This window comes from Carassius auratus, chromosome 7 (genome assembly GCF_003368295.1).
Source record: "Carassius auratus strain Wakin chromosome 7, ASM336829v1, whole genome shotgun sequence".
Lineage (NCBI taxonomy): Eukaryota > Metazoa > Chordata > Actinopteri > Cypriniformes > Cyprinidae > Carassius > Carassius auratus.
The window spans coordinates 11486576-11513305 of record NC_039249.1 but is presented as its reverse complement, the minus strand read 5'-3'; the positions used below and the strand labels follow the sequence as shown (position 1 = coordinate 11513305).

Here is a 26730-nt window from a genome sequence, read left to right as displayed (position 1 = left end):
TCCATTATGATGGTTTTTATTACAACTCTTCATTCAGAAATAGTGCAAACATATAATAAAACATATAATTCAGTGACACAATAACAATAAATATAATTGAATAAAATATAAAGACGGATACAGTAAAGTTCATCTTTAATAAAACAGGTGGTAGTGAAAACACATTTTCACATTCAATACTTTGTTTTTCACAAAGAGATGACAAAATAAAATATTCCTATATTACATTAAGAATAGTTGAACCAGTTTCTTCAGTTGCTCATGAACAGTGATATTCATTCACTGTTGACTCTTGACATTCTTCTTGTTTAATCTGCAAACATGAAGAGACACATGTTAGTGTCTGAAGGATGCACCAAAGTGAATAATTCAAATGCATTAATTATTATTATTAATATAAGATAATTAAAATCATGCTAATGAATAATTTTGAGAAGGATAATCAGAGTCATCATAGGCAAGAACTTACTTTTCTTTGAGAGAAATCACCCAGTCTTTTGCAGGATTAAGACATGTCGTTCCTTTCTTCATTGTGGCACTGTAAGAAATAAATGTTCAATTGTTTAAAGTCAATAGAAAAACCCTTTAATTGTTTGCCCAAAAATAGACATTCAGTCACCGTTTAGTTGCTAAATTTTTTGGACTTACTTTCTTCTGAGGAACATTTTCGAGGTAGCAGAATTGTCTAAACCCAACTTTTTCAAACAATAAATCTCAATGGTGATTACGACTGCCAAGGAAAATGTTCAAAACAAGACTTTTATTTTATATATTTATTTTTACTCTTTTATTTTTTTTTAAGGAACAATTCTGTCATTCTGCTAAACATCACCATTGGAGATAAAAAAAATCACACAGACTGGAGGTGAGTAAATCATGACCAAATTTCACTAATTAGGTGAGCCATCCATAAAGCATCAAATATTTGCACACTCATGTTCTTAAATATGAAAATCTTTGTCTTCATCTGTAAGTCGCTTTGGATAAAAGCGTCTGCTAAATGAATAAATGTAAATGTAAATAACTTTGTCTGAATCTTATTCTAAAACAATCATTGAATTTGGTTAAAGAAAGTGTTCACCACACAAGTGAACTCCTGAAAGTATTGGAAAGTATACCAGGATGCACCATGAGACAATTTTTAATACTTTTGTCTGTAATTTGTAACAGTTACATATATTTAGTTTTAGTTAACTATTTCTAACTTTTTTTTAAGAAGCAATAATAAACAATGGTTTGATTGGTAGAGCACATTATGTAGTCTGTATTCGAAGTGCTGCTTTGGTAAGTTTCACACTCACATGATCTCCTCATTTTTGCAGTGTGGTCCAGCAGGAATCACCCTCAATGTCTGTATTTTGTCAATTGGTATTGGCTCTGAATGTGTTTTAATGCACTGACAGCGTAAAATCATGGGTTTAGGTCTACCTGCAATAGCACAGAGAAAGTTGTAGTGGGATTAGTTTGCAAGATTCAGCAGAATAAATAAAATCAACAATTATAAATCAGAAAGCATGATGAATGAAAGTTAGTCTGCTTACCCTCTGTTGTGGACAGCAGTGCAGATGTGCAGATCAGAAGCATGAAGGCGGATGCGCTGAACTTCATCATTCTGAGTCAGTATTGTGTCAGTTAAGGTATCAAGAGACTGTATGCTGTAGTCACTCACTTGTGTGTCTAACAGTGGCCTGCACTCTTGTTTATAAAGACTGACACTCCCACACAACATGCAAGAGTTTATTGCTCAATTTCTCTCTTCCAAGGAACTGAGGCCAGGCCCAGTACTGGTGTTCGCATGGGCTAAGTGTCCATATGGCTTGAATAATTTCGCATAATCCCATATGTGTAATCTTCAGTTGTATGTTTTCCCTCTCTGTGAAGACGTGTTTTTATATAGAATGTAGTATATGTAGTACCGCCCAGTCCATATCAGTATCTCCACATGTCTCTTCCTTACCGGTAGGATGTGGTCTCTGTATCAATCTTTTCTCAAAGCTCACTACCGTATCCTTCTGCAAGGCTGAAAAGAACAAATAGGAAATATTTTAATCAACCTTTCACTGAGGGTTCAAATCCCTTGTAAAAGATCTAACACTGTTACCTTAGTAGTTGTGTTTTTCCGCACCATTAGGTGGCACAAATAATATTCCTAGATGAGTATTTAGCTAGTTACTATACATAAAGAAGTAGGCAAGTGTTTGGACAGAGGAAGTAATGGCTTTGTAGTGGTAAAAACAGGGGGGCAGGGTTTCATATTCATATATGCTGTTAGAATTCCATTGACTCCCATTCATTTTGGCATCACTTTGACAGCGAATAACTTTACATCTGAGGCGTTTAAAGACTCCATTTGTCCATTAATTATTTCTAAAGAAACACGAAAATGTATAAAAGGCTCCATTACCTTGTATCTTACGTTATGGTCCCGTAGAAGCAGTTTTTGTAAAAAATAGGCTAACGATTGCATCATAACCAGCGACTCTCTGTCGCACAGTAGAGAAATTACCGTATGGAAAGGAGGAGAAGCTCGCAGACAATCTTTTCCTGTCTATGAGGCTATCGGGGGGACGTGGAGGCATAAAGTCAAGGGAGATAAATAATCAGAATACTTACCAAAATGTGCTCCTGTTCACCCTCGCCTTCTCTGGAAGATTCGGTGGGTGATTCAGATTTCTCTTGACACAGCGATTAGAAGACTTACAGGTTGCTCACGTGACCTCTAAGTCATCAAGCTCAATTTGAGTCTGCGCAGTATGCCCGACCCCCAGGAAGTGCGTGCTTTTAATTGACTTCACATGTCTCCATTGAATCCAATGGGGTCACTGTGTCCATTTCTTTTACTGTCTATGGGTAAAAACAAGCTTTAACTTTCCAATATATCCCTTGTTTCTTGGCCACTTTGGGAGGTGCTGATGCAATATTCCGATGCGTGCAATGCAAAGCAAAGCAAAGCACCATGATTAGATCCAGGAAAGCTTAGGAAAGTTCCAAATAATAACTAAAGTTTATTAAACCAAAATGAATTTGAATTGCAACATAAAACAAACAAACAACTCAATGGTTAATTGCAGGCTTGTTGCACCATGCCATCTTAGCTCCATGCAAACGGTTGAAAGACTGTATGCTCTCGCACCAGCACCCCACTCCTGTCAGGGTGACATATCCTTTCAAACATTTTTCCAATCACACCTATAGAGGTTACACACTCAGAGAAATAAACAACATTAAGAATATAGAATAAGACTAATAAATAACTGAACATAAGAAAACTAAATAAGTATGGCTCTTACACCCGGCCCCTAATTGAGGGTTTAAAACATCAATTACAATAAATTAAATGTAAATGGAGCCAAACATATTTATACACGGAAAAAATAATACTCACCTGTTAATCTTTATCTAGCTGTTCAGATTCAGTCCTAGTTTTCTGCATCTTCTAAGAGCAGGTGAAGTTTGGTAATAGGTATTTCCAAGAAACCAATCATTGTCTTAAGTTTAACAGTTCTTATAAGTCCTTTAGAGTCAGTTAAAACTTCTGTTACTCGTCCGGATGCTTTAAGATGGCAGCGCATCCACACGCAGCGGCTTATCTCTGTCCCGACAGAACGGTGTTTTTGTGTTTTTTGTCTTGTGAGTCGCAGTGTTTTTGTACGTCGTCATCTCGTCTACCTCTCTGTAAGCGAGCATACAGTGACGAGTTTCTGCTCGATGTTGGCAGAACCGCATTTTTCGGTTAAACTCCACGCACACGGAACAGCTGTGGGATCTCGGTCTGCTATGGAGGCCTACACCATCACCGACCCCACTACTGCATCTGGCCCACAGCGGAGGCGCCACAAGTGGTGTGAGAGGAAGCATAGGAGGAGTAAGCATGGAGGTATCTATCCCCACCATCGTACTGGCTAACATACGCTCGTTGGACAATAAACTGGACTGCATTCGATTACTATGTTCAACTCAGAGGACTGTAAGAGACTGTTGTGTTTTTATCAGCTTACAAAGCCCTCCCCCTCCCCCACCTCGGAGCCTCAGATCACATCACTGTCATGCTAATGCCTGCTAATGCCTGCATACTGTTCATTAAAGTTGCCAAATCAGTTCACAAACAGATTAAAGTGTGGCCAGAAGGATCATCAGAGGTTCTTCAAGACTGCTTCAACACAACTGACTGGTACATGTTTAAGCAGGCTGCCACATGCAATAACACCACTGACCTCCAGGAGTACTCAGAGACTGTCACTGCATACATCAACAAGTGTATTGATAATGTAACAGTCACAAAAACCATCACTGTCCGGGCCAATCAGAAGCTGTGGATGACAGGGCAGGTCTACAGACTCCTGAAGATGTGGAACGCTGCCTTCAGAGCTGGAGATGAGGTGGGCCTGAGGACAGCCAGGGTCAACCTGTCCCGCGGCATCAGAGAGGCTAAGAGACAATACTCCAGGAGGATAGCCCATCAATTCAGTGACAGCAGAGACACTAGAAACCTGTGGCAGGGGATACAGACCATTACAGACTACAAGCCCCCACCACGGACCTGTGACAACAACATCTCTCTGCTGAACGAGCTGAACACCTTCTTCGCTCGCTTTGAGCAACAAAATACCACCACTGCACAGCAGACTCCACCTGTTGCTCTTACTCCCATCCTCATGAAGTGCTTTGAACGGCTAGTCATGCACCACATCAAGTCTGCCCTCCCCCCTGCCTGGACCCCTTCCAGATTGCATATCGGTCCAACCGGTCGACCGATGATGCCATCGCCACTGCCATCCACTCAGCACTCACACATCTGGACAAAATATGTCAGACAAATATGTGAAAAAGGACTCATATGCCAGAATGCTGTTCATAGACTTCAGTTCAGCATTCAACACAATCATCCCTCAACAGCTCATTTACAAACTGGTCCAGCTGGGGCTCAACACTTCACTGTGCACTGGCTGTTGGACTTTCTGGCAGACCTCAGGCAGTACCGATCGCCAGTAACACATCCAGCACCATCACACTGAACACTGGGGCCCCCCAAGGATGTGTGTTGAGCCCCCTCCTCTTCACTCTACTGACCTTTATCTTTATTTTTTCTTCAATCTCTCTCTGAACGTGGAGAAGACGAAGGAGATTGTTGTTGACTTCAGGAGAGCGCACACTCAGCGCGTTCCTCTGACCATCAACGGTGCGACTGTGGAGAGAGTGAGCAGCACCAAGTTCCTGGGTGTGTACAACACAGAGGACTTCTCCTGGACTCAAAACACAGTAGCACTGGCCAAAAAATCACAACAGCTGCAGAAATACTCTGCAACGAATAGTGAGACCAGCTGAGAAGATCATTGGTGTCTTTCTACCCTCCCTCCAGCACATTTACTGAAACCGTCTCACTTGCAAAGCCCTCTGCATAACAGGTAAGGCAAGGCAAGGCAAGGCAAGGCAAGTTTATTTATATAGTACATTTCATACACAATGGTAATTCAAAGTGCTTTACATAAAAGAAAGTAAAATAATAATGAAGAACAAGAATAAAACAAGCAATTTTAAAAAGCAATTAATATGAATTTAAAATTTATTTAAAACAGTTAGAAAATGATTTTACATAAAATAGAATAAAAAACAGTGAAGATATAGTGCAATCAGTTTCGGACATTGCACAGTGCTCATTCAATAAATGCACAGCTAAACAGTTTAGTGACATTCTGCCAAGTATGGTGACCCATACTCAGAATTTGTGCTCTGCATTTAACCCATCCGAAGTGCACACACACAGAGCAGTGAACACACACACACACACACTGTGAGCACACACCCGGAGCAGTGGGCAGCCATTTATGCTGCGGCGCCCGGGGAGCAGTTGGGGGTTCGATGCCTTGCTCAAGGGCACCTAAGTCGCGGTATTGAAGGTGGAGAGACCTTCACCTTAAACAGATGAGTTTTAAGTCTAGATTTAAATGTGACTAGTGTTTTAGCACATCTGATCTCTTCTGGAATCTGATTCCAACTGCGGGCGGCATAGTAACTAAAGGAGGACTCTCCTTGTTTTGTGTGAACCCTTGCTATTTCTAACTGACTCGATTCTAATGATCTGAGTGCTCTGTTAGGCTAATATTCAGTGAGCATATCTGAAATATATCTCGGTCCTAGGTCATTTAGTGACTTATATACGAGTAAAATTACTTTAAAATCAATCCTAAATGTAACTGGAAGCCAGTGTAAGGACCTGAAGACTGGTGTGATATGCTCATATTTTCTGGTTCTCGTCAGAATCCTGGCAGCAGCGTTCTGGATGAGCTGCAGCTGTCTAATGGTCTTTTTGGGAAGGCCGGTAAGAAGCCCATTACAACAGTCCACCCTGCTGGTGATAAAGGCATGAACAAGTTTCTCCAAGTCTTGGCTGGAAACAAAAGATCTAAATCTTGCAATGTTTTTTAAATGATAGTATGCTGATTTAGTTACTGCTTTGACATGACTACTGAAACTAAGGTCTGTCTCCAGAATCACACCAAGATTCCTGACTTGATTTTTAGTAGTTTGACCCCTAGAGTTAAGGTATGCATTCACCTTGAACACTTCATCTTAGTTTCCAAATGCAATGACTTCAGTTTTTTCCTTGTTTAACTGAAGAAAGTTCTGGCACATCCAACCGTTAATTTCATCAATGCATTGGCAGAGGGAGTCAATTGGGCTGTAGTCATTTGGAGATAAGGCTAGGTAAATCTGGGTATCATCAGCATAGCTGTGATTGGCAATTTGGTTCTTTCTCATTATTTGACTTAGTGGGAGCATATACAGGCTAAACAAGAGTGGTGCAAGAATTGACCCTTGTGGGACTCCGCATGTCATGGACGTCCACTTAGACTTATGCTCTCCTATACTCACATAATAGCCTCTCCCTTCTAAGTATGACCTGAACCATTTGAGTACCATCCCAGAAAGCCCGACCCAGTTTTCCAGTCTCTCTAGTAGTATGTTATGATCGACAGTGTCAAACGCAGCACTGAGATCTAGCAATACCAGCACCGATATTTTGCCAGAGTCACAATTTAAGCGAATATCATTTATTATCTTAATGAGTGCTGTCTCTGTGCTGTGATGCGGTCGAAAACCAGATTGAAAATTGTCCAGGTATCCATTTGAGTTTAAGTATTTGTTCAGCTGATTAAAAACGACCTTTTCTATAATTTTACCTATAAATGGAAGATTAGATATTGGTCTAAAATTGCTCAAAATGGTGTTATCAAGATTGCTCTTTTTCATGAGGGGCTTAACAACTGAAGTTTTTAGGGAGTTTGGAAATGTCCAAGAAAGAAGTGAGGCATTCACCACTTCTAAAAGATCTGCTTCTAAGCAGTTTAGCACATTTAAAAAAAAAGATGTGGCAAGTGTGTCAAGATAGCAGGGTAATGATTTTAGGTGCTGCACTATGTCTTCCAGAATTTTGCTGTCAATTGCTTCAAAAATCGACATAGTATCGTTTTGATATAATGGCCTAATCTGTCTGACCTCTGCATTACTTGAGGATGTGCTAATCGCCTTCCTGATATTGATGATCTTCTCAGAAAAGAAGGATGCAAACTCATTGCATTTGCTTTCTGATAGCATTTCACTGGGAATCTGACTTGGGGGGTTTGTCAGTCTCTCAACAGTGGCAAAAAGAGTACGAGTGTTATTTAAGTTACTGTTTATAAGGTTTGAGAAGAAATTATGTCTAGCTGTGGCTAGGTTCACATTAAAAGCATGAAGGCTGTCTTTATAGATGCTATAGTAAATTTCAAGTTTTGTCTTCCGCCACATCCGCTCTGCTTTTCTTTGTCTTTTCATAGTCTGAACTGCTGTTGATCTTCTCCAAACTGATTTATGTCTGTTTGTTTTCTTACTGACTATTATTGGTGCAATAACATTCTTAACTTTTGAGTTGAAGGAATCAAGGAGAATATCAACAGAGTCTGCAGAAATTCTTGGTGTTAAAGATATAGCCTCCATGAATAGTACACTTGTGTTCTGATTAATGCATCTCCTTCTGACAGAGACCGATCTAGATTCAGTTGTAGCAGACATCAAAATATCAAAGAAAATACTGAAGTGATCAGATAGTGCTATGTCCTTAATAACAATGGATGAAGTGTTTAGACTCCTACTGATGATTAGATCCAGAATGTGTCCACCTTTGTGTGTGGGTCCATGCACATGCATGAGTCAAGTCAAAAGAGTTTAGAACCGTTATCATTTCTTTTGTAGTTTTGTTTTCTGAATTATCTATGTGAATATTAAAATCCCATGCAATAGCAAAACAGTCAAACTCTGTGGAAATCATTGATAACATTTCTGTGACCTCTTCAACAAAGGCTGGAGAGTATTTTGGAGGCCTGTAAATAATAATAAACAGAATGCGTGGGCACCTTTCAGCACAATCCCTAGATATTCAAAAGATAAGTACTGACCAAATGACACTTGCTTGCATTGATAGACATCTGTAAATAGAGCAGCTACACCCCCACCTCTCCTAACAGTCCTGCAAACACTCATGTAAGTGAAGTTATGAGGGGATGCTTCATTAAGGACTGTTGTATTGCAGCTGTCTTCAAGCCATGTTTCGTTTAGAAACATAAAATCCAGATTATTTGTGGTTATAAAGTCATTGATTAGAAATTATTTATTTTTTAGTGAGCGAATGTTTAGAGATGCTAACTTGATGGCTGTGCTTTGTGTCTTTACATCAATTTTAGTTTGATGCACAATAGGCCGCAGATTAGATGAGTTTGCCCTTCGGCTTGAGATAGCCTTAGACTTTCTATCACGTGATAAAACTGAAATAGAGAAAGCTACAGGCACACTGGGTTCCCGCTTGATCTGTAAGCATTTGTGAATGTTGCTCTTATTATAGTGGGGACCCGACACATATCACTGAGAGCTGCTATCAGTTGTTTTTGGTTCACTTTCAGCAGATAGAGGGTTTGGGCCCTGGCGTTGTGGCAGCGGTCGAAGAGCTCTTGCATAAGCAGGGACCACAGGCTTAGGTGGTTTTGGGGCCTGTCGTTTTTTTTGCTGATATCTGTGGGCTTGCAGCAAATGAGTGAGAGAGTTTAGTCCCAGCATACACCAATTCCTCCATTTTCTGTGAGAAGCACAGAAGTGGAGATGCTGGAGAAAGGGATAATGTGTCTGGTGAGATGGGCTGTTTCTCTGGTGTTTCCAGTGGCTGTGATATGTTGTCCTGGCTTCCCTGGCTGTTTTTCAGAAAGTCAGCCCTGGGTGCTGAATCTTTAGCTGTTTTGATACATCACAGTCAGTTTGTGAGGAGCTCTGTTGGCAGGGCTCAGCAGAGATAGTGTCCATGAGCAGTGCTTGTTTTGGCTGCGTGGTGTTATCAGTGTCCTTGTGGGATATGTCAACCACATGATGACTCGGACCCGGTGTGTGTGTGCTGAATGGATTGACACACTCTGCTGAAGGATGACAGAGGGAGAAGTAGATATTGTCCTTAAACACTCTAGCACCAAGTTTGTTTGAGTGGAGGCCATCCGGTTTAAACAATTGTCTATGGCCCCCGAAAAGATTGAAGTTGTCAATGAAATTCACTCCTTTTATATTACAAGATCTTTTATTGCCATGTGTTCAACCCAAGCAACCGTGAAAACATATTTATTCCCCTTGCTGGGAGTGGTCCACTGATGAACGACTGAACTTTGAATTTTCGAAGTGTTTCAAAGAGTTCACTGAAGTTCTTCTTAAGGAGTTCTGACTGCTATTTCCGAATATCATTCTTCCCTACATGGATGAAGATTCGATTTGCAGTCTTGTTCTTTATCAGAATGTTCTGAAGTTCTTTGTTCACATCAGAGACCATTGCTTGAGGAAGGCAGCATGTTGTTGTAGTCCTGCTACGGATGTTTCTGATAACAGTCACCCACTACCAGAGTCCTGGGCTCGGCTGCGCTCTGAGCTGAATGCCGCTGTCTGCTCGTCCTTGAGCGCCTGTTAGTAGCGGTGTTTGCTGCTGGCTGATCCGGTCCATGTTTAATCACATTTGGGGATTCCTCACCCACATTCATTAATGCTTCAAATCTGTTTTCAAGATGTATAGGGGGTGGTAGAATACCAGTATTCACAAGCCTTGTCATAGTCGAATCTGGGGTAGAGGAAGCTACGGCAGCAATATGAGAATCTCGTGACAATCTGATATTTCGTGTTCCTTTGGGTCTCGCTCCCTGTTTGTTCCATTGATTAGTGTGGCGATCAGTTTCGGCTTGTTCCTCTACTCTTGGTATAAACTGTTGAGATTCATAAGATTCATGGGACTCACCGGCTGTATGCTGAGAGTGTCCATGACGACGGTCTGCTGAGTGTTCCGTCTGTCCAGCAAGTAACTTTGTTTCAAGAATCACAATCCTTTGTAAAAGTTTGCAGCAGTTCATGCAACAAGTAGATCCAACAGGAGGCATTTTCTCTCTCTTCTGTTTGAATGTAGGCAGTTGTTTTCCCGTCTCTGGAATGTGAGCTGCTGGCAGTGGGAGGCAAAGTTTTCTTTTTGTAGTATTATTCCAGTCCCAAAGAGTTTTTAGTTTTAGCGTTTGTGCCAAAAAATCTTGTTTTTTGAGCACTGTGCTGATCTGCTGATGTAGAAATCTTAGAAAAATCAGAGAAAAGTACAGAAATAAGAAGCAAAGTGCAGAGCAGTAAGCTAGAACGTCCGAACGGTAGCAAAGCCGGAAGCAAAAGGTGATCCCACACACCCGTCACACAGCTTCTTCAGTCTGCTGCCATCAGGGAGGAGACTGTGGAGTCTCCAGGCCAGGACCAGCAGACTGAAGGACAGTTTCATCCAGCAGGCTGTCAGAAAGCTGAACTCCCTCCCGAACTTCTACCCCAGGCACCACTGAACTATGAACCCAGACCCAGATCCCACATCCCCAGGTCCCCCCCACCAGTCACTTTGTGCAGCATTGGTCTACTCACCACCTCATTCAGCATGGAACTGACGTCATTCCACTATCTCATCAGTCAATTAAGTAAAATAACTGCTCTTGAGCCCTTTGTCACTTTAATCAGACTAAATAAGCTTTTTTTGCAATAAAAATCTTTTATCTGCACTGTTGTTCACTTCATTTATTTGCACTCTATCTGCATATGGATTGTGCTCCAAGTGGTGTCTTGAAGTCTTTAAATTTTTCACAAACCTTGTTTGGGTTCTTAGTGCCCTTATTCACACATGCTGTCTGGATTTCTTTACTTTTTGCACAAAGAAATCAAAGGACATTCTTGAACTTTTAGAACCATGCCACTGCTATCTTTAGCTTTGTCCAACTTGAAAAGTAGTTAAGTTGTTACAGTAGCTGGAAGGATTTTCCTTGTCTTTAATGACAGTATTGTACACAGTGGTGTTTCTTTTAACTTCAACATCCTCAGGTGAAAGTGAAACAGGTACCAGGGGCCATTCCTCTTCTTTCTTCCATAGAAAGTGTGGTGCATGGATCCACTCTCTGCACTTTACCAATGTGCTGGCTCTCACCCCTCTTGATGCCAAGTCTGCTGGGTTCTGATAATTTTCCACTGTGTTACATCTGTGTTTTATCTGTAAACAGAGATCCTCTTTGCAACAAATGTGCGGATGTGCATTCTCATTTGCGATGCGTTTCAGTACTGACTGACTATCAGTCCAAAACATTGAGCTTTTGAGATCTAGCTCCAATGCTTTCCTTATGGTTAGTTCACACAAGATGCAACTTGCGCAAATAAACTGCGCTATTCATGCATAGTTTCACGCTTGAACATTTTGAGTTTATTCGCATCATTCAATATACTATTGTGAGTGTATTTGCAATAGGATATAATTAGAATGAATGTAAAAATGTTTGCCATAAGTATTCTAGTCTTAACATAGAAATAATATTTTATTAAAGAAATACAAATTATAATTTATAATTTACTATGATTTACTAACACACCAAAACCTTTGGTCATTTTATAGAACATACGTATATTTATACAAAAGAAAATCTATATAAACTATATACAAAGAACATTAATTTACGTATTTGAAATTTGACGAATTCTTTCATCTGAGGTGGCAACTTCTGCAGGGAAGGGACCAGACTCAGGAGGAAGAGCTCATCTTCTGAGCGTGGAGACGGTGCTGGAGCAACAGGACGGGTCCAGAGTACTTCTATAGGAGCTGCCGCTCCACCTCCAATTGCTGCTCCTTAGGCCTTCTCTGAGCTCTTCTTCTTGGTGGCAATGTATCAAATGACAATTTGTACAATGAGAAGGCAGAAAAGGATTAAACTGATTCACAAGTATTGATATAAATATTATATACATAAATATTAATAACATTGGTATGGTGTAGAGGAAAGACAGGACCGCAAAGTACTGTCACTTTTTCCCTGACCCTGTTGCTGATCCACTCCTCTGTCTCTGTGTCCTTTCTTCTCTCCTTTACATATGTGTCCCTCAGATCCTTCAACTTCTTTCTGCATACTTTCTCTGAATAAACACATCAACTTACAGTTTTTCTCAGTTGCTTTGGTCCATTTCTCGAATCAAACTCACAATTTGCAAAACAGTAAGTGCATTTCTCAAAACAATTTTCTACAAATAGCAAAACAGCATGGGTAACCTGCAAAAGCTACTCTCTTACTCAAAATCCTTAGTTCATCTCTCAAAAGTAAATATCTGTGTCAATGAACATGTCAGTGCCATCAGAATGACCAGTCCTTGTGTCATTGTGTCCGGACAAGACAGTCAAATTGTTTAGTCATGTTGTCAATATAACAGTTTACTCTGGAGGGATGTTCTGATGTAAACTATGGCAACATTTTGGATGACAGTTACTGTATTGAACAGTATGCCATATGCTTATGTATGCCATATATCCCTTTCAAAAGTACACATTTACACATTACTGTATGTGGGATATTGACTGAAAGAGACTGGATTGAATTCCCAGTTACACTTACTGTATACTAGTGGTCTGTTTTTCGAAACAGTCTTAACATTCTCTAAACTGTGATTGCAAATGTCACAACTGTTTGCAGGAACTTCAAAACTTTATAGCATGTCTGCAAAATGTAGTTACTCACCCAAATCATTTAATTCATGCTTCAAAACCTAGTTATTGTGTCAATAATTTGGCCAAGGCCACCAAAATCTAAAGTATTTTTGTCATTGTGTGACCCACACTGGTCAAAATGTTTGGTTGTTTTTTCACCACCACAGTCACCACAAAATTAAGGGTTTAAACAAAAATCTCATATTTTTTTGAGAAAATTCAATAGCATGTAGAAAAAAAAAAGAAGTCTATGAACATTTGTATTTTTACAGTGTTTATTTTTGTACTTCATGTGTATATACACAATACAAGTGTATTTACTGTACATGTAAAGTAACTGACAAGAGTAACAAGATTTCACTTTACATTACCACAAATACACAAACAATAAATAACATGCATGGGGAAAAAAAACTCTGACTATTTCCACCTCTTCCTCGATTATTTCTTCCTCTACCACCTCCGCGTATTCTTACACTCTTTCCAATTGCTCTTCCACGAGCATGAATGGTTGATTCATATTAGAGGTAATTTGCAATTAGATTGCGAATGCAATTAGAGGTCATGTGCCAGTTTAGCAGACATTACAAATAATGTCAATGTCAGATATATTTTAGAATATACATTCATGTATACTACTTATGATAACTGAATAGCTCGTTTTGAATGTGATGGCTTACACAATAAAAAATGTCTGAGAAGTTCTGAAGTGTTTGACAGTGTAAGTGAGAGTCGAGTCATCAGTTTTGATCAACAAGCCATATGCAGTTATTTGTTGTCCAAACTGCAGACAGTTGTATGTACTCTTTGCACACATGTGCCAAAGCATTTGCAATTTGCTCAAATCAATAAGAAATTCCAATCTGATGTGAAAAAGAAGCAAATTGTTCAGAGATCTGAACTTAATGTTTTGGGAAATAAAAAAATAATTTGAGAACTGAGCCAAAGCAATTGAGAAAAACTGTAAGCTTTTCAACTGAAGATTCATGAGATGAACCTTTGAGGTATTTCAGAGAAATGGTTTATCATTGGTTTATCATCTACATTCTGTTCATTAGTAAATATTCACTTGCACAATTCATGCCAAATTGACAAAAAGTCTAATAATAATATATAAAAAAATAAAAAAATGCTGCTTGGCAGTTTATGACAACTAGATTAACCATTTTGCATTTAATGACTTGAACTAAAGACCCGATGTTTTGGGGGGTAAGACTATTGCACAGAAAACTATATAATACACTTTGAGCAACATGACATTAGCAACTGATAATGTAGGAAACAACAGAGAATTGTACATAATCATTTGCATGGATGTACCAAAGCATTTGCAACTCGTTCAAAGAAATGAGAAACTGCTTTTTTGATGTGCACAAGTGACACAATGATGTGAGAATTGAACAGGTAGTTTTGAGAATTTCAATTCTGATCTGAGAAATGTACCAAAGTGACTGAGAAAAACTGTAATAAGTATATATAGCTCAAATTGAGTAAAGAGCATTTTTTCAACATTTTTTACAACCGGATTGTCTGACCTCCTCAATCACTTTCTTCCAAGCAAGATCCTTTTTATTTATGTAAAAGTATGAATAATTATCATACAGCTCTGGGTATCCACATACAGCGACAATGACTTTGTCCTCCATTTTTGCTTTGGATTTTTCCTCTGCTTACTACGTCATAATCACTTCAGACTAAGGCAAGCTCCTGATGGGTTAAAGTAGTGTGAATTTTCACCAAAGTTCAGATTTTTCAACTCACACATTGGTGCTGTAGAAAGCTGTGCATGAACCATCTTTTTTGGCCTCATTTCATCGTGTTTGTAGCACTGGATGGGGTTTTATTCAACATTTCCTCAATACACATTCATGGGATCTTTGGTGACCACTTTGCCTTTCGTTACCGAGTTTTCAGCATTCTTGAGATACTGAATTTTAGCTGTGGTGGCTGCAATTTCTGTTTGAACTTCCCATACCTCCTTCATCTTTCTTTATAGCATGTTTTTGTTGTAGTTCATTGGCTTTTCATTGGCCACTTTTACCTGTATCATCAAGATAGACTCAGCCAGTTTAATTGCACTTTACCTGCTGGACCGTCATACACTCATAACGCACCTGACTGACAATTTAAACACTAGTCTTTACACTGACACTGTATCACCACTTGACACTTTACAGTTTGTCACTTTACTGCTACTTGCACTGCACATTTATTATGTGAAGAATATATATATATATATATTTTAACTATTATTATTTATATTTTATCTTACTTTACTGTATTTTCAATATTTTTTTTTTACATACTTTGTATTGCCTGTGTAAATTATATGCATGAACAGTATGTTCCCATTATTCTCATTCTCGAGAGGAGTGAGCAAAGTAAGAATTTCATTGTACTGTAGTACATATGACCATAAAGTTCTTGAATCTTTTGCAAGTAATGCTGCCCTCTCTGTCTCTGAAGAGATTTGCACTGAAGTTGATGTTGACACACTTGATCTGCTTGAACTTGATCTGCTAGACCTGCACAGACAAAACCATTGAGGCATTATCTTCATTATTTACTTGATCTGTGACTTTTTGAATAGAAGAAACTTGAGTATTGGCTTGAGAGTCAGGTTCCTGAACAGTAGAGCAGAACCAGATTTTACCAAGTGAGACATGTTCCTGGGACAACATCTTTGTTGTCCCTGGAACAACATTGTGATTAACCAATCAAATTTGAAGAACGAGTTTATAGATTTTGTGAAGTTTACGCTTAAAATCACTGTTTGTTGCTTGTACATCAGTGTCATTAATCTATCATATCCTCTGATTTAAGGGATTACTCATGGTTAGGATTAGGTTTAGGTGTAGGGAAATGGTCAAGAATATATTTTTGGAGTAAAATGTTCCAGGGTCAACAAAATATGTTGACCCTGGAACACATATAACTCAGCAAAATCAGGACGTGCAACAGTAGACATCCACCTTTCAACAGTAGAAATAAACATATCAATTCATTCTTGCTTCATACCAGGTTTTCAAGTCTTCAGCTTTATCCTCTTCACTTAACACTTGAACATAGGAGTTTGGAAGGGACTTCAATTCAACAAGCTGTTCACTGAATTTCAACATGTTCTCCTTTATTTCTTCCAAATATTCAGCATAAGTCATTAAAGAATTTACAATAGTCATTTGCCTTGTAAGATGTTCCTTATAAGATCTTGCCTGCTCTAGAGGCTTTTAAAACACATTCAAGTCCTTCTGAGCTGAGCTAGGGGATTGTTCTACATCAGACTCCTCCATTTTGCTTCAAACAAGCAAATATCCTCCTTCCAAAGACAAAACCTTTCAAATTTCCTTTGATTCTTCTTAAAAAATGACACACATAAAGATCTTTGAATTCTTCACTATCTGCAGCATCAAACTTTAAAGTCTTTCCAATAACATTCAAATTTAACTCAGCATTAGCTCAGCCAGTTACCTCCTCGAACACATACCTCTTTGAAAAGTTTTCCTTGTTTGCTGGCTCCAATGCTCAATGCGGTCTCAAACAGTCTATCCATTCCATTCAAGTACAAAATTAATCTTCTTCTCAAACAAGTTCCATTTTCAAAGCAGTCTTTTGACATAATGTAGTGGTAAAAACAAGCTTCAACTGTCCAATATGTCCCTTGTTTCTTGGCCACTGTGGGAGGTGTTGATGCAATATTCCGACGCGTGCAATGCAAAGCACCATGATCCCGGAAGGCTTGTGGAAGTTCCAAACATTACTAAAATTTATCAAACCAAAATGAATTTGAAATGCAGCATAAAACAAACAAAAAACTTAAAGGCTAATTGCAGGCTTGTTGCACCATGCCATCTTAGTTCCATGCGCATGGTAGAAAGACTGTATGCTCTCACCACCAGCATCCCTCTCCTGTCAGGGGTGAAATCCTTTAAAAAAATATTTCCTTCATACCTACAGAGGGCACACACTCAGAGAAAGAAACAACATTAACAGTATAGCAGCAAACTAATATATAAAGAACATATAGAAAAATTAAACAAGATCATAAGAATGGCTCCTACAGGCTTTCTTGTGCTATTCCAACCTTCTTTCTGAGGTCCTGCTATTGAGGAATTTGTTTCCTTCTGGTCATTCAGTAAGTATTGTTGTTGTGTTTTCATGCATTTTATGTTTTGGTGATTTGAACTTAATGTGTAACTGTTGTATTGCATATGTAAAGATCATTGAGAAAATCATGCATGCTAATTGTAAATTTGCCTTTTTTATGTGGAAAGTGTTTAAAAGGTTTGCTTCCACAAACTGCCCACTTTGAGGTTTGTTGCTGGACTCGTGAACACTTGGGACATTTTACACGAACACAAAGAGCAGGTGGATTCTACATGTGGAAGACAGGAGGACTCTTGGCTGTATCAAGTTTGATTTGCTTATGTCAACACTGGATTACAACTCATTGAACACTGCTTTCCTAAAGTGGGGATTCTTTGGATGGACATCACAGTTTTAACTATTACAAAACATGGTTGGCTTCAGTTTTACCATTCTTATTTCTGGTTCATATCACCCCAATATTTTACATTTCTTGAATATTTTATTTTATAATGTATTTTTTCTTTTAATGTGTTGTAGCCTGGGATATTTAGTTTACACATTGTATCACTCTGTATCGGAGATTTTATGATAAAAAATGAAAACAAATTATTCCTGTTGTAGAAAACGTTGTGGCACCAAGATAGGCTACTATGAAGGGAGACCCATGGGTTTGCAATAGCCCCGGGGCCCTACAGAACGTGTTCTTAATCTGAGCCCGGCCGTGCCTTGCACCGCATTGCGCCGTATGTATGAAAAGGCTCAAGGACTTTACTATCTGATGGCACTGATATGTTCATTGAGATAAATTCTTACTTTTGAGAGAACTGAAGATTTTGTTGCAGGCTTTTTCAGGTAATGCATTCTGTGGTGCTGTTTGTACAAATTGTTTTGAGAAATGCACATACTTCTTTGCAAATATTAAGGATGATTGGAGAAATGCACCATAGTGACTGAGAAAAACTAATAAATGTAATTATTAGCTTTCCATTAAACTCACGGAATATGGAATATATTTTCTTTTTCTTTTAATTTACATACAAATACTAGGTCAAAGGTAAGGTCAAAAATAATCTAAAATTATTCTGATTATATTATCTCAAATGTGTAATGTAATGGATTATGATACTAACTATAAATACTTTTTTCTTGTAATTTGGAATCAGTAACAGATTACAAATTGTGAGTAAAATACCCAACTCTGAGAACATGCAAATGTGGTGAAAAACCAGCTGAACTTGTAAAAAGCTGCAAACTTTTGCCAGGCAAACCAGTGGTGTTTACAGCGCACTGCCAAATGCAAACAGACTCGAACCTCTCGTTCTAACTGAGCAGCAGAACTGTGCTGAAAAACACAACTGCTCGAAGAAGTTTGAAAAACATTACATATTAATATGTTATAATCAATTTAAATATATTACAATAACACACACAAACATGGTCAGAATTGTTGGTACCCTTGATAAATATGATCAACGAAGGCTGTGAAAATAAATCTGCATTATTAATCCCTTTGATCTTTTACTTAAAAAAATCATAAAAATCTAACCTTTCATTGGAGAATAAGAACTGAAAATGGGGGGAAATATCATTATGAAATCATTTTTTTTCTTAAATACATGTTGGACACAATTCTACTGGTACCCGTAGAAATTGTTATGAGTAAAATATATCCGAAATATATTCCCATTCATATTCACAATTTTGAGCACACCAGGGAGATTATGAACATGAAATTATCCAGCCATGGCTTCCTGTTTCACAGAAATACAAATAGGAGTGAAAACAAAGTCCAAGTTCCAATGTAATCATCGATCACAATGAGCAATATATTTCTATATATTATTTAAATAACAATATATATTGTAAACAATATATTTCTGATGTGCAGCAAAATAATTGAGCTTCACAAATTAGAAAGTGATTTTAAGAAAAGAGCTAGAGCAGTGAAAATCCCCACCATCAGGGCAATAATTAAGAATTTGTAAACAACAGAAAATGCTACAAATTTGCCTGGAAGAGGATGTGTGTCTGCAGTATATTGTCCTAATGCACGGTGTGGAGGAGAGTTTGAGTGGCTAAAGACTCTCCAAGGACCACAGCTGGAGAACTGCAGAAATAGGATGAGTTTCGAGGTCAGAAAACAAAAAAAAGATCAAACAGCACCTACATCACCACATGTTGTTTGGGAGGGCTTCAAGAAAATGCTTTCACCAAAAAACAATCCCCAGCATATTCTGTTGTCAAGTAAAGTACCCCATGTGTCCAATGAAATATGCTGTTGTATTTTTTATATTGAGGACCTATATTTCTGCTGGAGGTCCTGGACAACTTGTTTAGATTAATGGAATCTTTGATTCTATCAAATGCCAACAGATGAAAAATCTAAAAGTGACTGACTTTTAGATATGTTCGGCTTTGTTACCGTTCGGAGGTTCTAGCTTACTGCTCTGCGATCTGCTCTGCGCTTTGCTTCTTATTTCTGTACTTTTCTCTGATTTTTCTCTGATTTTTACTTCAGCAGATCAGCACAGTGCTCAAACAACAGATTTTTGGCACAAACGCTAAAACTAAAAACATTGGGACTGGAATAATACTCCAAAAAAGAAGACTTTGTCTCCCACTGCGAGCAGCTTACATTCCGGAGACGGGAAAACAACTGCCTACATTCAAACAGAAGAGAGAGAAAATGCCTCCTGTTGGATCTACTTGTTGCATGAACTGCTGCAAACTTCTACAAAGGATTGTGATTCTTGAAACAAAGTTACTTGCTGGACTTCCAAAACAGACGGAACACTCAGCAGACCGTCGTCATGGACCCTCTCAGCATACAGCCGGTGAGTCCCATGAATCTTATGAATCTCAACAGTTTATACCAAGAGTAGAGGAACAAGCCGAAACTGATCGCCACACAAATCGTTGGCACAAACAGGGAGCGAGACCCAAAGGAACACAAGATATCAGATTGTCACGAGTTTCTCGTATTGCTGCCATAGTTTCCTCTACCCCAGATTCGACTGTGACAAGGCTTGTGAATAATGGCATTCTACCACCCCCTATACATCTGGAGAACAGATTTGAAGCATTAATAAATGTGGGTGAGGAATCCCCAAATGTGATTAAACATGGACCGGATCAGCCAGCAGCAAACACCGCTACTAACAGGCGCTCAAGGACGAGCAGACAGTGGCATTCAGCTCAGAGCGCAGCCGAGCCCAGGACTCTGATAGTGGGTGACTGTTATCAGAAACATCCATAGCAGGACTACAACAACATGCTGCCTTCCTCAAGCAACGGTCTCTGATGTGAACAAGGAACTTAAGAACATTCTGATGAAGCACAAGCCTGCAAATCGAATCATCATCCATGTGGGGAAGAATGAAATTCGGAAAGAGCAGTCAGAACTCTTTAAGAAGGACTTCAGTAGACTCTTTGCAACTCTTCAAAGACACAAAGTTCAGTCGTTCATCAGTGGACCACTCCCAGCTAGGGGAACAAATATGTTTTCATGGTTGCTTGGGCTGAACACATGGCTACAAAGATCTTGTAATATAAAATGAGTAAATTTCATTGACAACTTCAGTCTTTTCTGGGGCCATAGACAATTGTTTAAACCGGATGGCCTCCACCCAAACAAACTTGGTGCAAGGGTGTTTAAGGACAATATCTACTTCTCCCTCTGTCATCCTTCAGCAGAGTGTGTCAATCCATTCAGCACACACACACCGGGTCCGAGTCATCATGTGGTTGACATATCCCACAAGGACACTGATAACACCATGCAGCCAAAACAATCACTGCTGATAGACACTATCCCTGCTGAGCCCTGCCCACAGAGCTCCTCACAGACAGACTGTGATGTACCAAAACAGCTACAAGATTCACCACCCAAGTACGACTTTCTGGAAAACAGCCAGGGAAGCCAGGACAACACATCACAGCCACCGGAAACACCAGAGACACAGCCCATCTCACCAGACACATTATCCCTCTCTTCAGCATCTCCACTTCTGTGCTTCTCACAGAAAATGGAAGAATTGGTGTATGTTGGGACTAAACACTCATTCGCTGCTAGCCCACAGATATGAACAAAAAAATGGCGGGCCCCCCAACCACCAAAGCCTGTGGGCCCTGTTCCTATGAGAGCTCTCTGACAGCTGCCACAACGCCAGGGCCCAAACCCTCTATCTGCTGAAGGTGAACCAAAAACAACTGATAGCAGCTCTCAGTGATATGTGTCGCGTCCCCACTATAATAGCAGCAACATTCACAAATGCTTACAGATCAAGCGGGAACCCAGTGTGCCTGTAGCTTTCTCTATTTCTGTTTTATCACGTGATAGAAAGTCTAAGGCCTTCTCAAGCCGAAGGGCAGACTCATCTAATGTGTGGCCTATTATGCATCAAACTTAGATTGATGTAAAGACACAAAGCACTGCCATCAAGTTAGCACTTTTAAACATTCGCTCACTAAAAAATAAATCATTTCTAATCAATGACTTTATAACCACAAACAATCTGGATTTTATGTTTCTAAATGAAACATGGCTAGAAGACAGCTGCAGTGCAACAATCCTAAATGAAGCAGCCCCTCCTAACTTCACTTACATGAGTGTTTGCAGGACTGTTAGGAGAGGTGGGGGTGTAGCTGCTCTATTTAAAGATGTCTATCAATGCAAGCAAGTGTCATTTGGTCAGTACTTGTCTTTTGAATATCTAGGGATTGTGCTGAAAGGTGCTCCACGCATTCTGTTTATTGTTATTTACAGGCCTCCAAAATACTCTCCAGCCGTTGTTGAAGAGGTCACAGAAATGTTTAACTGTTTTGCAATTGCAGGGGATTTTAATATTCACATTGATAATCCAGAAAACAAAACTACAAAAGAAATGATAACGGTTCTAAACACTTTTGACCTGATTCAGCATGTGCATGGACCCACACACAAAGATGGACACACTCTGGATCTAATCATCAGTAGGGGTCTAAACATTTCATCCATTGTTATTAAGGACGTAGCACTATCTGATCACTTCTCACTTCACCTCAAGTAATGCAGAGGTCAGACAGATTCTGCCAAAATATCAAAAAGATACTATGTCTATTTTTGAAACAACTGATAGCAAAATTCTGGACGACATAGTGCAGCAACTTAAATCGTCAACCTGTTGTCTTGACACACTCCCCACATCTTTTTTCAAAAGTGTGCTTGACTGCTTAAAAGCAGATCTCTTAGAAGTGGTGAATGCCTCACTTCTTTCTTGGACATTTCCAAACTCCCTAAAAACTTCAGTTGTTAAACCCCTACTGAAAAAGAGCAATCTTGATAACACCATTTTGAGCAATTTTAGACCAATATCTAATCTTCCTTTTATAGGCAAAATTATAGAAAAGGTCGTTTTTAATCAGCTGAACAAATACTTAAACTCAAATGGATATCTGGACAATTTTCAATCTGGTTTCCGACCGCATCACAGCACAGAGACAGCACTCATTAAGATAATAAATGATATTCGCTGAAATTGTGACTCTGACAAAATATTGGTGCTGGTATTGCTAGATCTCAGTGCTGCGTTTGACACTGCCGATCATAACATACTACTAGAGAGACTGGAAAACTGGGTCGGGCTTTCTGGGATGGTACTCAAATGGTTCAGATCATACTTAGAAGGGAGAGGCTATTATGTGAGTATAGGAGAGCATAAGTCTTAGTGGAAGTCCATGACATGCGGAGTCCCACAAGGCTCCATTCTTGCACCACTCTTGTTTAGCCTGTATATGCTTCCACTGAGCCAAATAATGAGAAAGAACCAAATTGCCTACCACAGCTATGCTGATGATACCCAGATTTACCTAGCCTTATCTCCAAATGACTACAGCCCCATTGACTCCCTCTGCCAATGCATTGATGAAATTAATAGTTGGATGTGTCAGAACTTTCTTCAGTTAAACAAGGAAAAACTGAAGTCATTGCATTTGGAAACAAAGATGAAGTGTTCAAGGTGAATGCATACCTTGACTCTAGGGGTCAAACAACTAAAAATCAAGTCAGGAATCTTGGTGTGATTCTGGAGACAGACCTTAGTTTCAGTAGTCATGTCAAAGCAGCAACTAAAACAGCATACTATCATTTAAAAAACATTGCAAGAATTAGATGTTTTGTTTCCAGTCAAGACTCAGAGAAACTCATTCATGCCTTTATCACCAGCAGGGTGGACTATTGTAATGGGCTCCTCACCGGCCTTCCCCAAAAGACCATTAGACAGCTGCATCTCATCCAGAACGCTGCTGCCAGGATTCTGACTAGAACCAGAAAATCGGAGCATATCACATCAGTCCTCAGGTCCTTACACTGGCTTCCAGTTACATTTAGGATTGATTTAAAAGTACTTTTACTCGTATATAAGTCACTAAATGACCTAGGACCGAAATATATTGCAGATATGTTCACTGAATATAAGCCTAACAGAGCAATCAGATCACTAGGATCAAGTCAGTTAGAAATACCAAGGGTTCACACAAAACAAGGAGAGTCCTCCTTTAGTTACTATGCCGCCCGCAGTTGGAATCAGCTTCCAGAAGAGATCAGATGTGCTAAAACACTAGTCACATTTAAATCTAGGCTCAAAACTCATCTGAATTAAATTTTTTGCATTAAATTTTTTATTTAATTTAATTTTAAATTTAAAACACATCTGTTTAGCTGTGCATTTATTGAATGAGCACTGTGCAATGTCCGAACTGATTGCACTATATTTTCGCTGTTTTATTTATTTATTTATATTTTTATGTAAAATCATTTTCTAACTGTTTTTAAATGTTTTCATGTTTTAAAATTGCTTGTTTTATTTTGTTATTATTTTTCTTCATGATTATTTTACTTTCTTTTATGTTAAGCACTTTGAATTGCCATTGTGTATGAAATGTGCTATATAAATAAACTTGCCTTGCCTTGTCTTTCCTTGACTCTGTTAGAAATCTTATAATGGGCCATGTTTGGATCTTCCAACCGGACAGTAATCTTGAAACAAACCTTAAAAACAACACAAAAATGGGTCAATGGGCACAAAACCAAGCTTCTGCTATGGCCATTCTAGTTCCTTGAGCTGAACCCTATAGACTAGAAGTGTGGAGAACTGAAGAGGAGAAGCACCGTCATGGAGCTGGGAATCTGATGTGATTCGGGATGAAGAAATTGTCTTTTATCCTCCAGTGCAAGTAAAAAAAAAAATTGTGATTTTTTTTTTTTTTTTTAATAAAAGATCAAAAGGATTAACAATGCAGATTTATTTTAACAGCCTTCTTTGATCATATCTACCAAGGCTATCAAGAATTTTGAACATTTGTGTATACGATATCAACAGCTTGTACAATATTATAATTCATTAGTGAATGCACACAGTAACAGTTAGCAAAATTCACGTTAATCGAAGGAAGGCTGATTGCAAGGAGACGTGTGATAAAACATTAATCACGTTTGCCACACCTAAACAAAAAAGTTCACACACACACACACACACACACACACACACACACACACACACACACACACGCACGCATGGACGCACGCACACGCACACACACACACACACATTTACTAGTCTCAGCCTCGAGCAGACCAGAAGAAACAGGTAAACTGTGAGCTTGCTGTAACCCGTCAGCTGAACTTTGACTTCATTTCATTGTAAACAGCTCAGGGAATGATACTGTAATGTTGCAATGTTTTGTGATTTTGTGATAGGACAAAAAGCACAATAAAGACAAACTAAAATATACATTATGACAGTTTTTTATTACAAGTTTTTATTATTATTATTATTATTATTTTTATTAAGTCTTCATTCAAAACCAATGCAAAACTATAACACTACAATTCAGTGACACAACAAAAATGAATATAATTTTATAAAATATAATAACGGTCAGTGAGGTTACAATAAAGTTAATCTTTAATAAAACAGGCAGTAGTGAAAACACATTTTCACATACTTAATTTTTCACTGAGAGATGACAAAATATAAAAATAAAATTCCTATATTATATTAAGAATAGTTGAATCAGTTTCTTCAGTTGCTCATGAACGGTGATATTCATTCACTGTTGACTCTTGACATTCTTCTTGTTGAATCTGCAAACATGAAGAGACACATGTTAGTGTCTGAAGGATGCACCAAAGTGCCTCGTTGTCTTAATTTAAAAGCTTTAATTATTGTTATTAATATAAGAGAATTAAAATCATGCTAATGAACAATTTTGAGAGGGATAATTAGAGTCATCCTGGACAAGAACTTACTTTTCTTTGAGAGGAATCACCCAGTCTTTTGCAGGATTCAGACACATATTTCCTTTCCTCATTGTGGCACTGTGAGAAGTAAATGTGTAATTCTTTAAAATCAATGGAATGAGTCTTTACTATTGCATAAAATTATACATGAGTCACATTTTGACTTCATAATTTAACTTTATCGTTTGCCCTAAAATAGACATTCAGTCATCATTTAGTTAAATTTTTCATTAATCAGTCATACATTTTTTATGACTTAATTTGTTCTGAGGAACATATAATACGTTACTTATCAGAATTGTGTAAGACCATCTTTTCCAAACAATAAAACTCAATGGTGATTACAACTGCCAAGCAAAATGTTCAAAGCAAGGCTTTTTTACACCGGCTGGAGGTGAGTACATCATGACCAAATTTCATTAATTAGGTAAGCTATCCATGAAGCATTAAATATTTGCACACTCATGATCTTAAAGAATTTGTCTGAATCTTATTAAGTGTTCACCACACAAGTGGACTCCTGAAAGTATTTGAAAGTATACCAGAATGCACCATGAGACACTTTTTAATACTTTTGTCTGTCATTTTTAACAGTTACACATACTTAGTTTTAGTTAACTATTTACAACTTTTTTGAAGAAGCAATACTAAAGAATGGTTTGATTGGTAGAGCACATTATGTGTCTGTATTTGAAGTGCTGCTTTGGTAAGATTCACACTCACATGATCTCCTCATTTTTGCAGTGTGGTCCAGCAGGAATCACCCTCAATGACTGTATTCTTTTGACTGGGATTGGGTCTGAATGTGTTTTAATGCACTGACAGCGTAAAAGCATAGGTTGAGGTCTACCTGCAATAGCACAGAGAAAGTTGTAGTGAGATTATCATGAAAGATTAATCAAAATAGATAAATAATAATAAATCAAAAAGCATGATGAATGAAAGTTAGTCTGCTTACCCTCTGTTGTGGACAGCAGTGCAGCTGTGCAGATCAGAAGCATGAAGGCGGATGCGCTGAACTTCATCATTCTGAGCCAGTATTGTGTCAGTTAAGATATGAAGTTGTGTGTCTAACAGTGGCCTGCACTCCTGTTTATACAGACAGACACTCCCACACAACATGAAAGATTTTATAGCGCAATTACGATTTTTCTTCCAAGGAACTAAGGCCAGGCCCAGTACTGGTGTTTGCATGGGCTAGGTGTCCATATGACTTGAATCTTATTGCATAATCCCATATGTGTAATCTTCAATGGTAAGTTTTCCCTCTCTGTAAACCTGTGTCTTCCCTTGACAGACCTGCTCTGTCAGTCTCTTCTGGCAG

At 38.6% G+C, this 26730-nt stretch overlaps 1 protein-coding gene across 3 annotated transcripts; it reads right to left on the bottom strand.

Annotated features, from left to right (window-relative positions):
* Positions 1–26730, bottom strand: LOC113105911 (interleukin-8-like). Of its 3 annotated transcripts, none has more exons than XM_026267283.1 (4): positions 26365–26705; positions 1302–1428; positions 470–538; positions 1–313 (listed from the first exon to the last, which is right to left on the bottom strand). In XM_026267283.1, the coding sequence occupies exons 1-4, from the start codon at positions 26432–26434 to the stop codon at positions 280–282; spliced, it is 300 nt and encodes a 99-aa protein (XP_026123068.1). In that variant the 5' UTR covers positions 26435–26705; the 3' UTR covers positions 1–279. The 3 variants fall into 3 exon arrangements, with proteins under 3 accessions (XP_026123068.1, XP_026123067.1, XP_026123069.1); XM_026267282.1 differs by lacking the exon at positions 26365–26705 and adding an exon at positions 1542–1966; XM_026267284.1 differs by lacking the exons at positions 1–313; positions 470–538; positions 1302–1428 and adding exons at positions 24973–25250; positions 25416–25484; positions 26130–26256 and having other exon boundaries at positions 26365–26730.

What these genes read in the sequence shown, in the direction of transcription:
- LOC113105911 (XM_026267284.1), bottom strand. Translation starts at nt 26,434, where the DNA reads ATGATGAAGTTCAGCGCATCCGCCTTCATGCTTCTGATCTGCACAGCT. An exon ending in ACTGCTGTCCACAACAGAGG is followed by an intron (nt 26,257 to 26,364) that starts GTAAGCAGACTA and finishes GTGCTATTGCAG; the next exon opens with GTAGACCTCAACCTATGCTT. An exon ending in TGCAAAAATGAGGAGATCAT is followed by an intron (nt 25,485 to 26,129) that starts GTGAGTGTGAAT and finishes TACTTCTCACAG; the next exon opens with TGCCACAATGAGGAAAGGAA.